Source organism: Nicotiana attenuata, unplaced genomic scaffold (assembly GCF_001879085.1).
Source record: "Nicotiana attenuata strain UT unplaced genomic scaffold, NIATTr2, whole genome shotgun sequence".
NCBI lineage: Eukaryota > Viridiplantae > Streptophyta > Magnoliopsida > Solanales > Solanaceae > Nicotiana > Nicotiana attenuata.
The window spans coordinates 99178-114378 of record NW_017673149.1 but is presented as its reverse complement, the minus strand read 5'-3'; the positions used below and the strand labels follow the sequence as shown (position 1 = coordinate 114378).

General features: G+C 36.4%; 2 protein-coding genes across 12 annotated transcripts; both read right to left on the bottom strand.

Annotated features, from left to right (window-relative positions):
* Positions 1-1317: 1317 nt before the first annotated feature.
* LOC109215579 lies at positions 1318-3700 on the bottom strand. 10 transcript variants are annotated; one of them, XR_002066372.1, is made up of 4 exons: positions 3540-3700; positions 3265-3373; positions 2378-2484; positions 1318-1805 (listed from the first exon to the last, which is right to left on the bottom strand). XR_002066372.1 is itself a non-coding variant. In XM_019379676.1 (3 exons), exon 3 carries the CDS (start codon positions 2199-2201, stop codon positions 1383-1385), a length of 819 nt encoding a protein of 272 aa, XP_019235221.1. In that variant the 5' UTR covers positions 2202-2489; positions 3265-3373; positions 3540-3700; the 3' UTR covers positions 1318-1382. The 10 variants fall into 10 exon arrangements, 9 of the variants coding, with proteins under 9 accessions (XP_019235221.1, XP_019235220.1, XP_019235224.1 ...); XM_019379676.1 differs by having other exon boundaries at positions 1318-2489; XM_019379675.1 differs by having other exon boundaries at positions 1318-2484.
* Positions 3701-7401: 3701 nt separating this feature from the next.
* On the bottom strand, positions 7402-13111 carry LOC109215575. 2 transcript variants are annotated; one of them, XM_019379667.1, is made up of 6 exons: positions 12760-13111; positions 11452-11592; positions 10905-10975; positions 8966-10798; positions 8402-8555; positions 7402-8299 (listed from the first exon to the last, which is right to left on the bottom strand). In XM_019379667.1, the coding sequence occupies exons 2-6, from the start codon at positions 11582-11584 to the stop codon at positions 7575-7577; spliced, it is 2916 nt and encodes a 971-aa protein (XP_019235212.1). In that variant the 5' UTR covers positions 11585-11592; positions 12760-13111; the 3' UTR covers positions 7402-7574. The 2 variants fall into 2 exon arrangements, with proteins under 2 accessions (XP_019235212.1, XP_019235213.1); XM_019379668.1 differs by having other exon boundaries at positions 8402-8552.
* Positions 13112-15201: the final 2090 nt, after the last annotated feature.

The window sequence follows — 15201 nt, the reverse complement described above, 5'->3', positions numbered from 1 at the left end:
TCCATTACTTTTTTAAATTGTGGCTATTTTTCAATTACCACTTATAAATCTGACTATTTTTGAATTTCACCCGCTTTTTAAATTGTCCTCATTGACTCATTGTATATCTTTTGCTTTCTCTTTTCTCAAGTTTAGGGAGCTAAACTAGAAGAAGACTAAAGAGATGCATTGGGACACTTAAAAGAGTTGCGCCTATGAATCACGAGATTTCTCCATCTCTTCTATGGTTGGAAAAAATAAGAATCACTTCTTGAATGAGCTCTGAAAATAAGTCAGAGTATGGGGATGACACGTGCTAGTGATTACATTGGCTGCCCAGAATTTTTTAAAAAAAATAGAGAAAAGGGAAAAAAAGAAAAGAAAAGAATATACTTTACTAAAAATAATGGCGTAAATATTCTGTTCAAGCCTTGATGTACAGAGTTACTCGACGGGACTATCGGGTACCCGTGGAATTGACGCACGCAAACTGACATGGAAATCATAGTTATAAAAAAAGTTATGGCATAAACATATTTACAAAATCAGGTTATTTATTAGGTAATCACAAGTAATTTTTCTACGATAAGCACGGTGCTATCAACTATACTAATAGACTAAAAATTACTACACTATCACTTTATATAATTAAAATCCAATTTATAAGGAAGAAAATAAAAGAGATTTCATAAACTAGTCAAACTGTGCTATTTGTACGAGAGCGAAACCGAAATGTTATCTTTTTGAACTCAAAATACTTTTTTTAGGTGTAAAAAAAAAAAGTTACAATTCTATATAAAACGCGGTCCATTACCGCGTTTTATATAAAATGCTGTAACAGACCGCGTTTTATATAGTAGCTGATAAGACTGCTATATAAATGCGGCAATGGACCACGTTTTATATACATAAATAATACTTAGAACCCTTCCCTTTCCCCCACGTTTCTGCCCAGATTCCCTTCCCCCTTCGTTTTTAAAAATACAGCGGTCTCCCCTCCTCCCCCCCCCCCCCTCCATTAACGTCCAAAAAAGCTCGTGTGGACCCCACCCGCCCCGTAAAAAGTAGATATTGTTGATCCCACATCCTAGCCAAACCTTCTATTGTTTTGGGTTGCTTGTTTCGAAGTCAAATTTTCAAATCTTCAACTTTTCGAAAAACATAATTCGAGATATTTCGATTTAGTTTATGTCCAAACTCGTATAAATAATGCATATTAGCAAAGGCGGATCCAGGATTTAAGCATAACTGGGACACCATTGTCTTTAGTATGCCAATCACCAGCGATAAAGTTCGAGTGCAACTCTTTGAAATGACTATGATAATTTATCATCAAAATAAAAACATCAATATTATCAAATACCATTAACTTGATACTAATATAACAAAAGTACATTGTCCACTCATAGTTGAACTCGACGCGCTTTCGTGTTTTGAAAACGGTCAATAATAGCATCATTGCTTATATTTACAAATACTTCCTTCTCAAAGTAACAAACTAAACAATCATTTAAAAATACATCACTAATACTACTACGCAATTCATCTTTGATGTATTTCATGGATGAGAATGCTCTTTCCACCATTGCAGTTGCGACAGGTAAAATTAAAGTCAACTTCACAAGCAAATAAACAAGTGAATAAGTCTCCACAAGATTTGCCTCAACCAATGCTTTTGCCAAACCACCAATTCCTTTCAAATCAGAGAATCTAGGGTCACCATGTTGCATGTGCCATATGAAAGTGTCAAGTTGGCGACTAAGATCTTGAAACTTCAATTCACCAAACTCATCGGGATAATGCTTGGTCAATGTTATTATTCTTTCCTTATCAAAATTAGCAAATGAGTTAGCCGGATTCAAGCTAGCCATACCAAGAAGCATGTTACTACTCACAACATCAAAACGACTATTAAGCTCCAGAAGTTGCAAATCAATCACGGCATAAAAAAGCTCAACACGTAAGTGATGTGAATAAGTAACACTAGAAGGCCTACGCTTCAACTTTCCAGGAATATAGAATTCTTCCATCTTAGGCACCAAAATATCCTGTTTTGCACAAAATAAATATACTTCATCCATCAATGGTTCCCATCCTTTATCTCTCATTTCTTGCAACCTTTCCTTTGTGATATCAAGAAATACCATGGCATTGACAATATCTTGATCTTTCTTCTGTAAAGCTTTGCTCAACTCGTTTGACATTATCAACACTTTCAACATTAAGTGAAGCAAGAAAACAAATTCAAATGCTTTAATTTTACTCAAAAAAGCTTCGGCTTGCAACCTATTATTAACATCACCTTCACATCAATCACCCCAAGCACATAAACAATAGAAGAAAATAAAAATAACAAAGTTATTCAATGTTTTACAATGTGATCCCCAACGAGTGTCACCTGGCCTTTGAAGCCCTCGCTCTTGATTTAATCCTTTCCCACTTTGAACTTCACCACTCTCTAACAATTGCTCCAACAATTCTGCTTGATGATCCCGAAGTTGATCTCTACGCTTAAAAGAAACTCCAATTACATTCAACACGTTAGTAACAATAGCAAAGAAAGTCTCTACCTCCTTGTGTTTTTTTAGCAACAGCTACAAGCGTCAGCTACAAGTTCCATCTAAAGAGCAACTTCAAATTTTAGTGCAGCTGATTGGGAAACATGATGTATTAATATTGTTATTATTCCTTTCTTAAGTTGTATTAGATGTATCAACATGAGATCGAGCAAATAGGAGCAGGGAATAAATGGACTGGTATCTTTGGTCCTATTCTATATTCCAGCATATACTACTGCAGACACTTAGATAGGGAGTCATTTTTTTACACTTGGACATATTATGGACTATAAGATGTGTTAAAATACTAGGTGTAGTGTTGCTATTCATTGTGTTACAGACTTACAGTTATATAACAATAACAAATAACAGAGGAAGAAACGAAAGGAAGCAACTTTATTCCATGTGCATACTTGGGCATCAGTGATTCTTAGGATTTAGAATATAAGGTGTTCCAGCCAAGTACAAATCATTCTTCCTCTCAGCTGTTGCCCTAAAAGTCTCAGTCATGTCAAGTCCAATTCCATCAGGGAGTTTCCAGTCAAAATGAAATAGCAGCTAGCAAAAATTATTTCTAATAGGGGAATCACACCCCTTCCATCAAGATTAAAGCAAAAAATATATTTCTAATAGGGGAATCACACCTATTCTATCACAAACAAAAGCAAAAATAATATTTCTAATAGGGGAATCATACCCCCTTATTAAAGATAGAAGGATCACCTACCAATTTCTGAAAGTTATTCTTGAAATCCAAATACAACTTGGTTTCAAATCGTCCACTTCACTTCATTGAAACAATATTTCAAATAGCATTAGCACAAATCTTCAAATACCTATGAAATTAATTTATTAAGATAAAATAATTAGGGATATTTTGATTGGGGAAGAACGTAAGTCAATAAATCGCCCATAAGTCATAATCAATCTGGGTCAATTGCTAATCTAGGTCAAAATTACAAAAATCAAAAAAGTAATATTGTAAAAAGAAGAAAAACTTACTCAAATAATCAAAGATTTGAAGAAGAGTCTCCCTCACCTAATAAGGGATTGATTCGAATTCAAAGGGATGCAAAGGAATGAAGAAGTGAATGACGGAAAGTCGGAAATTGAAGGGAGGCACCGAGGCAGAGAGGGTTTGTTTTAGAGTTTAAGACTTTCAGATGGATACTAAGTAATAAATTAAATAAGTAATTAAATAATCATTCAATTTTAAAAAATAAAAAAAAATAATATGGATTGTAGGACCCCAAATTCGAACTTGGGTCGTCAAGTAAAGAAGGAAGCTACTCCCACAAACCAACTCTTCTGTCCAGTCTTTGTGACTGAGGGTGCCGCATAAAATATTTAGAAGGGTCCTCCCGTATTAACATATATATATATATATATATAGAATATATATACAATATTTTTACCGAGGCCAACGGGTGCCGGTGGCTCCCCACCCCCTAGCGTAGGTCTGCCCCTGCATATTAGTTGTTTTGAATGTGTTGTATGTTATTTTGTGTGTTTTTTTTTGTGATTAAATTGGTATATTATTTTTATCCAGACTAAGATATTAACATTGTAAAAAAGAATATAAAAATTGTGAAATCGTTATTATTTGTTAATAAAAATGTTAATAAATTAGTATTAATGTTTTATATGTATTTTTGTGATTACAATTATCTGTTGTGTTTTATCTGCTTTAAATTATTTTTTTGCTTAAAGACTAGTAAATCGGAATGCCTTTTAGGGTAGTAAAATGTAATGCATTTTAGCGTAGTAAAATATAGTGCCTTTTAGCGTAGTATAATGTAGTGCCTTTTGGCATAGTAAAATGCAGCGCTTTTTAGCGTAGTTTCCCTGTAATTTAAGTATCTCTTATACTCAAAAATACGTCAAAATAACTGATAGATCAAACACAAACTCTGTCCAATTATAGTCAACATATAATTGGTCTACCGAGCCGCAAATATTGAGCCTGGAACCCATATATGAATATTTAATAATTAAATATTATATAATTATAAAAATTAATTATTTAATTTACAAACAAACATATAAAATTATAAAACTAACATGTAAAATAATAAAACTAACACATAGAAGAATTCAGGATAAATCGGTACTACTGGGCTCTAAATCGAGCCTGGAACCCATATGTGAATATATATTTATAAAAATTAATTATTTAATTTACAAACTAACATATAAAATTATAATAAACTAACACATACAAGAATTCAGGATATCTTGGTGGTACTGGGCCTTCAGGTGCCTCACACAGTAACGGTGGTATGCATAGGGTTCCTGCCATTCAGGCAAATGCCCTACAGAACTTAATATACCACCATGCCGATCAGATATTAGACAAATACCTGAACTTTGTTTGACAACGTGCTGCTTCAAGTAGTTCAAAAAAAGCGTCCACGTCTCTTGGCTTTCATTGGCACAGATGGCAAAAGCTAGTGGAATATTTGTCCATTAGCATCTACTGCAACGGCGATCAACAGCTTAATATCATACTTTCCATAGACATGAGTACCGTCTATGAAAATTACCGGACGGCAATGCACCAAACCATCAATTGCTGGTTTAAATGCCCAGAACACGTATCTGAATATATATTCCGGTATTCCTGGACCCCGCTCATGCTTCCATTCAACAACAGTCCCGAGGTTAAAGTGTTTCAGTGCGGCCATGTACCTAGGTAGAGATGAAAATGACTTATCCCAATCACCATAAATAATTTCAAATGCACGTTTGCGCCCGAGATATGCCTTTGGTAATAGTACACCCATATTCCTGGTGGACGGAAGTAATACACTCTTTGATCTTGTACCTAATGGACACTTCCAAGTATGAAATCAAGACAAGAGAAATCAAGTCAACATCCAAGTTGAAGTGATTCTCATTGAATATGTCCATTTCACAAACGTGGGTGCTAATATATTTACCCACTTTCCACAACCCTGTTTCCTTCTAGCTCGCACGCACCATCCTGTGACAACCCGTAAACCATCTACAACGTACGACCTTGTATACCTCCGGAGTTGACTCCCATACTGTCATCTCACGATATTCTCTTACGCTGTACATTTTACAAGCCCTGGATAGGCGAGCTTTATCGGGAAAATACATGCCCTTTGCCAGCACCGTTGGTCTAGACTCATCCCACATTGCTGACCGAATTTCGTCAAGATCCCTTGTGAGGGCATCCACATCCGGCATACTTGGAAAATTATCAAGGTAGGAAATATGCCTTGAATGAAATACCACGTGGGACTCGTACACTCTTCGTCTAATGGGAGGTGGAGGAGCATGCTCCCTCGTCAGCTCAGGTTCGACATTCACTTCCTCCTCCTCATCACCCTCGTCAAGGAAGGGTGTGTCATCTCCAGACTCATCGGCATTCTTGTTATAATCACTATTATCTTCCTAACTCTGCGCATCTGCCAAATCACGAGTAAATACGTCGTCTACGGGAAACTGAGTGAGGTCAGGACCATCAAATTGCTCGCTTTCACTGCACAAACAACAAAATGATAAGCTACTCAAATTGATAAATACTTTACATATAGCTATATCACTTCACTTACAAGTCGTAATGTGTTGACATTCCATGATGGACATTTTCCTGTTGGTGATGACTCCCGGATGGACCACCGTGATCCAACACGCCAAAACTACGCATATTCTAACTGGCGTGGGGTCATAACTTGTAAAATTCATATCCGGACGGTACCCTTGTGGAATATATGAGTGCTAATACAAATTTAATTCAACAAAAAATAAACATCGTAACACAAAGGAAAATTGAAGTTTACCAGTCGTCTTGTGGATTATGTAATAAAGTAGGAGAGAAATTATTTCCTCGCTCCTCGTTCGCCCGCGGAGATAAGTTTAGATCCAGCCAAACTCTTTCAGCCGGAACCTGTTAGGCTAAAACTGCTCCAGAATAACCACCGGATGATTGAGGGTTATCCCTGCTTTGCGCAACATCATTATTGCAAACGTCTTCAACCTTCACGTACATTTCCAACTTTTTTATCAAAATAAGTTCCCGGTATTCATCCGGAGTCCCCAAAAATCTCTCAGAGTTTCATCATCTTCGATGTTAAACTCAGCGTAACAAGCAACTCCTTGCAGAGTCACAGAATACGGATATCTTCCGATTATTTTAAGATTCATCGAACGTTTGCTCAACCTCATTTTATTGCATAACGACGATACCAGTCTATCGTTCTCCATTTGTAAGAGGCAACATGACTCTGTGGAGATAAACTATAGCTTACTGAATTATTCGCCACCACAACCTCAACCCCCCCCCCCCCCCAAAATATAATGAAACCCTTACATTTCGCTCTTCAGACATTATTAAAAAAGCTTGAGAATTTAACAACAAGAAAAACTTATCGCGAAGTTGGAGTATTTCTAAATGATTTTTCTCAAAACCCTTAACGCCTTTATATAAGGCAATGCCCAATCCGAGGGGGTCAAATTTTTGGAAGTAACGCGGTTTAAAAGGGCGTTTTACATATTTGAATTATTGTTATGTCAGTTAAGCGCAGAAGAGTTATTGGTGGGCCCACTAAACATGTAAAACGCAATTTAATACCACATATTATATAAAACGCGGTACCGAACCGCGCTTTATATAGCAGTCTTTTCAGCTACTATGTAAAACGCAGTTTGCTAAAGCGTTTTATATAAAACGCGGTTATAAACCGCGCCTTACCTTAACGTCCCAAACGGCCGTTAAGATAAAACGCGGTTCATAACCGCGTTTTATATAGAATGGTAACTTTTTTTTTTTTAAACTGAAAAAAGTGTTTTGAGTCCAAAAGAATCACATTTCCATTCCGGACTCTGTTTCACGTCCATAATCACAGTCAAAGCATAAGATGCAACACAATTCTAGAAGTAAAACATTACAAAAATGCAAATATTTGCAATATAAACAATGATTGCAGCATTGTTGGCAAACTCAATAATACAGGAGATGATGTTTATATAATTTGAGACAGGGAAACAAAAATAAGTGGAAAAGCCTTATCACACTCTACCTGTCAATTCAACGATGGATTCATGCACAAGCTCTTCTAGCAACTTCCTTTCAATTTCCATTCCTACATTATCTAATTCTAATCTCAAATATTGAAGCCACCCCCTCCCCACTACCTCCTTCCTCACCATTCCATCCACCACCAGGCTGTTTCCGTCCCCACCATCATCGGAGAGACATTTCATCTCGCTCGAAAACCATTCCTTCATTCGGGTCCACACCTGGTCTACCAATATCAATTTAGCTCCTTCTGGCACATTATTACTGACCCCACTATAAGGTATGGCTCTTTGGCAAGTGTCTGGCCCATATCCTGCAATTTCCATCAGTGCTGCATTTACACAATCAAATACAAGTTTTGGGATTGATCTCTTTTGTCTTCTCCTGGCCTCGTGTAGTACATCCTTCTCGCTCAGATCAACATATTTTTCTCTTAGTGATGGATCCAAAGGGCCTTCAGGCGAATGCCACATTAACAAGAATGCATCAGATTGCACTTCATTAAGGCCAGCCACCGTTAATAATGTTTGAACAAAAGAGAACCATTCTTTTTCTTCTTCCTCTGTACGCTGAATGGATGTGGACGGTCTTAAACAAACTGAACTGGCTGTATCTACACAGGAATCATTCCATGACAGAGTACGAGCAATTGATCCTATTGGAGGAGATTTGTCAATCAGATTGCACCTTATAGGGTCAACAGACAACTCACCACCTGTTAAATTTGATAAATGCATAGGGTAAAAGTATAAGTTGTACATATATCAAAAGAAAAAGGAAACCAGAGATCTAGGTGTGATTGGTGACACGATTTTACCATGATGATCTGGCTTAGTCCTGCCAAAGGATATATGTGTTGGATGTTCATCCTCTTCAAATGTTGTCTCCAAAACAGATATAGGACTTGGTTGGTCCTGGCTCTCACACTGGTTTCCCGAGGGCAAAGATTTTGATACAAATAGCCCAACCTGCTAAAAGTAGTTAAATCATAAATGAGCTTTGGATTTCCTCAAAAGTAGTCAATTTGGCAAAGTCATATCAGCCCTATTTCAGTTGGCGTGACAAACTGTTCCCACACATTGACAAAACCTCTTTAAAAGGAACAATAGAAGATATAATAAGCTATACAAGAAACTGAAAGGACACAAATCACAAGGTGAGAGAACTCCTGTTGCTAATATTCTAGAACACACAGATGATAAACATCAAACTGAAAGAAAGAAAAAGTGGAAACGAACAAATTTTTGTTTTGATAACCATCAAATGAAATGAATGAGAGAAAAAAATGGAGCTTAACTGATTTCCCATAATTTGACCCATAAAACCACACTAACTAATAATCAGGAAAGTGCTTTTTCAAGGAGATAAGTAAGTACATTACCTCAGGAGAGATTATGCCTCGCTCGCCAAACAAATTCTGGGAAACTAGTTTGCCTGGTGATTTATCAAGGTCAGCTGATGAGCACTCAAGCCCTGGAACATTAAGGTATTCAATTTTATCTTTGTCAACTTTTGCAGAACAATGTGAAGACTTGTCACCAGACTGCATTTCATCGCTGGATTGCAAATGGTTCACGCCGTCTTTGCTTGGTTTTTTGTTCCTTGAGAACAATAGATTTTTCAGTGACAGTTTTGTGCTTCTTGGCTTTGTTGTGTCTTTGGGAAGGTTGTTTTTTCCTGTATCAGGACCTCGAACATCCACATGCAACTGCGTACCAAATGCAGTAGAAGATACAGGAACAGATTTAGACCTTGAGAGGTTTCTAGGTGACTGATCCAAACCTTCATCACAGTTGGAATTACTCATCGAGTTGGAATTTGAAGTTCTGGGTTCTTCTTTGCTACTTTCCTGCTCTATTCCTCCGGCCTTCTTCGTGTCAGAAAGAGCAAGCATCTCACCTAATGTACTGGAGTTTCTGCGCAGATGTCTTTGGTCTTGACAACTTCCATTAGATGCCACCATTGCCCATCTCTCTGAAAGTCGCTTCTTGGCTTCTTTAGAAACTGAAGATTCTGGGGAATAAGATGCACGGCTCACGGAAGAGCAAGAATAAGGGCCGCCAAATCTATTAATGTAATCCCAAGAGTGCCTAGAAACTGGTGATATGACTTCTGAATCACTGTGATTTCCTGCTACATACTCATTTTCAGACTTGTTAAATGAACTCTCGTCACCAATGTAGCCATTGGAAGACACGGAAGAAAGCAAGGTTTCATCCCTTCTATGTCCACCAAGGTTTTCTCGCATCTTCTGTGTAATGCCTATTGCCACTTCTCCTGAGTCCTCAGCTTCATTATCCTCTATGTTCACAAAGTTCATTTCAGTTTCTGATGCTCTTGGTGATGCTGAAGGTGGAGAACTTGCAGTCCGGCAGTTGTGGGTCTTGCTAGGGCTTGGTTTCAACACCACTATCCTTGTCGGTTGAGCAGGATTTTCGTCAATATTCCAACCTGCTGCGGGAGGGGAACTCGCACAATGGCTTTTGTCTACCCTGTTTCCCTGACCCAGCTGGGTGGCTCTCTTCATCTCTTTTTCATTTGTGTTTCCTGATTCACCAAATCTACTAATATCCACCATCTTTGATGGTCTAAGAACAGTTATTCGCTTTGTCCCAGGAGGAGGAGGTACAGACTTCAAGTTATGTAAATGCTGCGAAAACATAGGATTGGGTTCTTGCAGAAATTTGAGGAATAGATCTGTGTTGGAACTTAAAACGTCCAATGCTTCTTGGAATTCTTTAGACTGGCGAAGTTTTCCGTCTATAGAGAGGCATTTAGCTTCAATGAACTTCTGACGAACAAAGGCTACCTTCTTGTCAATACTGGTTTCATCGTCTTTTGCCTTTTGGGGAGATTTGCTTCTCCCACAATTTATCTTCGTGGGTGGCTGCCTAACTTCATAGACATCCTTATATTCATTCTGCTCTGCATATTGATTAACATTATGCATTTCTTCCATCAAGGAACCATTTTCGTGCTGGCAATAACTGAAAGAGGAATCAGTATGACTTCGTGAATGACCTCCAAAATGACTTCGTGCAGCTGAAACAGATCTCCGCATAGGAAAAGCATCAAGGCCCATCAACTTGGCAACAACACTAGGTGGATTCTGACAAGAGTTTATTTCCTTGGACATTTCTTGGGCTATAAGCTTCTTCATTGGTGTTCCATTTGTTTTCTTGTTTGAACTGTTTCTCTTCAAATCTGAAAAAATCTGTATGCACCATATCTGAGCATTAGTATCGAACCAAAATTCAGTAATAGACCAGCTCATCTCGCTTCCTAAATTAATATCATCTAGAAATAGATTGAAGATGTACCATATTTTCCTCTATTTGATCCTCAGAAGGATACGTCCTGACAACATCTGATTGGCTCCTTGAAAGAGAACCTGCAGTAAGATGGACCAAGTCAACACGAAGATTCAGTTTCACGGTTAGAGGATGCAGAAACAATAGAAACAAATACTCGAATACCGTATGAATTCAAACTAGATCTGCCCGTTCTTGCAGGAACATTGTTTTATGGAAAATGAAAAAAGCTCCAGATAGAGGAGTCACATTTTTATATATACCATCACATCCAAAATATCTTTTTTGAACTTGATAGGCAATTTGACTAGTCTTCTGCAAACAATACTATTGATGCACTAATCCTTAGTTTGACGAATCAATTCCACAAAAATGTTCTAGTTGCCACTACTTAACAAAAAGATATTCCAAGTTAAACTACGATAGTGTTTTTATCTACAAAACAATCATTACCCCAGAGTGTCTTGTTTATGTGGTTCTCAATAAAGGATTCAAAATTCGAAGATGGAACATTAGAGAGAACAGAGAAGTATATAGCAAAGAAATTTATTATCACCATGTGGTTTATCTGTAAGCATCCTGTTTCCTGCCACCCCAGAATTCAAATCGAAAAGGTTCACCATTCGTCCCAAGCATCCTGGAAAAGGTTTATCGAGATTGCTATTTTTACCACTCTGAAACCCATTCATCTCACCACCTGAGACCACACAATTAACCATGTAAATCCAAATTGATGCGTCAATCATTGTGTCATCAAAATGTTATTTCCCAAAGAGTAGAGAATATAAACCCCCAACAATTTCAAATTTCCATATGCCAAAGAAATAGGCATGTGCCCGAGACAGCAAAATATGTGTACACAGGTATATATATCTACTCAAAAAGAGATGGAGAGAATTGACAGAACATACATCATTCATGATACAAAAAATTGCTAGAAATTAGATAAACATATTACAACCATAAAACATTGGAGCCACGAGTAGCTAGTACACGCAACAGATTAGGAGAAAACCAGAACATAAAGGACAAGCTTTCAGAATTCAGATGTCGCGCAAAAAAAACCACAAGAGATAAGTAAGTTGATTTAATAAAGCTGTTGTTCAAAAACTATAGCTCTAAAAATCATAGAGAAATCTATAATCAGACAATTTTCCCCCTCATCGTGCTTCCTCTAAAAGGAGATATACACACCTTCACACTTCAGACACCCATACCAAGGATCACAATATGTGACAAGCTACAAAAGATGCATTTTCTCAAACAACAGTTTCACAGCAAACGCCAAAGGAGATTTATTAAAACCATTAAATAGGAATATAGTGAAGTAGCTCCCTGATTACTCCATTGATGGATGTCTCAATGGCCTTTTGCGGTATTTCTATTCATTATTTTGGAGATACATAATTCTTCATTTTTATTAGCTGTATTAGCTGGAATTTTAATAAATTGATGGGCAGAGTTACCAGCTACCTGCTACCTATAGTGGTGGGAGGTAGCAGGTATCCGGTGTAATAGTTGAGTCTGCAATTTGATTTGTTGCATACATTAAAGAGTTTAGGACTAATTATGCAGCGAGAAATTACACGAGAGTCCATATGAAACATCAGATCAACCACTCAAGCAAAAACTAGAACAAACTCAACCAGGAAAAAAACAAAAAAGGAACTTTCTACTAAAATAACTACCAACAACGAGTAATAACCTGCACTCATTTAATGTACATAGTTTAAACAAACCAACCATACGAATTTTTAAGAGAGTACAGAACTGGTAATATAAAAAAACTAAACTTTGAAATGCTGAATTCCGGAAAAAAAAAGAGAAAACGAAATTACGAGAAAGAGAATCTGATTCGAAATACCTTACAAAAAGCGAGATCGGAAGAGAGTACGGAAAAGCAAAAACTGAAAAGCTTCAGCTAAAATCTTCACAGTATCAACGGTATGCAGGACCACCTGACAATGCCACCGCCGCAGGTACCGCCGCAGGTTTCACACAGTAGTAGGTGAAAAAATATGTGTGCGAAAAATAACGTAGAAAGCTCAACTTTAAGCTACTGGTGATTTCACGGAACGGAGGTCGCCGGAAACGGAAAACTGAAATTACGGTAAGAAACTCGCCGGGGAGCGTTCATCTGTTCACGGATCACGTTGATAGAGAGAGTAGAGAGAGGAAGTGAAGTGAAAATTTTATGGATTAAAAAGGATACAAAATAAAAGTGATATACTTCATTAGTAAATACCAATAAATTGACCTGACAAGGAAAGATCCTTATGGTTTCGGATAATTGTATTTTGACCCCACTTTCTAATTAAGATTTGCCCCCACATATAACGCGGCTTGTTTGGAACCAGCCATGATTTTCTAATCATAGTATAACTGGTGCACCGGCAAAGGTTTGTTGAATATTTGTAAATTACACTTATTGTATGATCATTTTTTTTAGAAATATATATGTATTATATACATATTTAATATATATTTTGACTAGAGAATGCAAGTAATATCGACCGAGCGGTCAATTTTGTATTTTGCCATTTTTTTTATCAATCCTAGTGTTCGGACTATCTTGCTAGGTCCCACCAACATAAGTAATTGATAACTCTATTCATCAAGAAATCATTTAATATTTTTGCCACCATTAAAATTTAAACTTGAAACTATTTCAATCCATTTCATTAACCACTTAGACCACATGCCTTGAATGCACTTATAGTATGATAATATTATGAATTTAAATTTGTGACCAATTTGTTAACATCAAACATTTAGGTAAATGGATCCTTCAATTTAATGCATATGCATTGAAATAGACAATTAGGTGTATACTTGATTATGAGATAGCTACCACGTCTACTTTTAGCATTTTAGGAGCTTCAATTTAAGTCCAAGTTTGTAACGTAACACTAAAATGACTAAGGACATATTGATATATTAAGTAATTATGGATTTTATTTTATGCGTGTTCTACATGCTAATTTTGCTTTTTACATTTCTGATATCCAATATTTTAGTGTTATCCTCGCATCCACCCCTTCGCTTAATAATTGGTACATCTTTTTTCTTCCTGGTAGGTTAATTCTACGAAATTTCGGTTTACTACAAATAAAATCTGAAATGAAAGATTCATATTCAATTTAAGAGTATAAGTGAAGTTTTAATTTACATTACCAATTTTACAAAAGAAATTAGCCTAATCAATCTTTCAAAAATAAAAATTATGAAAATTTTCAAGATTTGTCCTTTTCCTTACATAATTTATTAAGGTTTTTATTATCATTTCCCTTTTGTGCTCTCTGCCGATAGAGTGTGCGTGCATACTATCTTCCAAAACTTACTTGTGAAATTACACCGGGTCGGATCTGTTTTTGTTGTCGTCGTCGCCTTTTGTGCTGATTTTTTGTTACATGTCTCATCTTCCTCTTAATTTACTTGTCTTTTGTGGGAAGAAGATGAGTAGTTGCAAAAATTAGATGGATATGTATAATTATTTGAAATCAAGAGAATCTCAAACACAAGAAAACAAAAAGATCTCCAATGCAAGTATGGTATCAACAGTTGTACTATAATTATAAAATACTAAGGCATATTTTATATGAAAAGCATATAATAAAGTATTTTTCTTATGATTAGTTCCATAATGATGTTTTTGGCTCATTCACTTCACGTAAAGTCTTGGACCTTTTTCGTGGACTTTGACAACTCGATTGCAAAATCTTACATTTACTATTTATGACAGCTTTTTCAAGCTATTCATACCAAAATAAAAGTGAAAAAGACACTTTTCTCTAAAAATCAACCAAACAAAGTGGATTTTTAGACTAATTTCCAAATGATAGTAGATTTACTTGTAGGTCCAGTTAAATCAGGACCATCTAATTGCCTATAAAATCTCAAAGAGGGATTTATGACCACATACAACAAAACCCCAATCAATTTGACACTTCCTTGCCAAGATATTATGAAACGACTAACCATAACATTATTTCTTATGCCCCAGTGTATTTAAGAGATGTTTTTACCCGGTATCCGAATCCCATATTAGGACCCGATTAATTTGGATTCATGTTGCGTAAGGCAAAGTTAAAGGGGAAATACTTCCTTTTATAATTTTTTTTTTCTTTTTTAGGTCGAACTTGAGACTCTGGTTAAGGATGAAGGGATCATATTGATAAGGAAAACGTATTTTCACTCTCCCCACCTGTATGAATTTTGCACTCTTAAATTATTTGAATAATTAATTTCAATAGATTGGACTCATCTGATTCAACGTTTGTTTGCTGGCTAACTATTTCAATAGAAA

Coding starts and splice junctions, on each gene's coding strand:
- LOC109215579 (XM_019379676.1), bottom strand. CDS start 2,201: ATGTTGAAAGTGTTGATAATGTCAAACGAGTTGAGCAAAGCTTTACAG.
- LOC109215575 (XM_019379667.1), bottom strand. CDS start 11,584: ATGAATGGGTTTCAGAGTGGTAAAAATAGCAATCTCGATAAACCTTTT. Junction 10,799..10,904: donor ATCAAATAGAGGAAAATATG/GTACATCTTCAA, acceptor TGGTGCATACAG/ATTTTTTCAGATTTGAAGAG. Junction 8,556..8,965: donor GAGGCATAATCTCTCCTGAG/GTAATGTACTTA, acceptor AACTACTTTTAG/CAGGTTGGGCTATTTGTATC.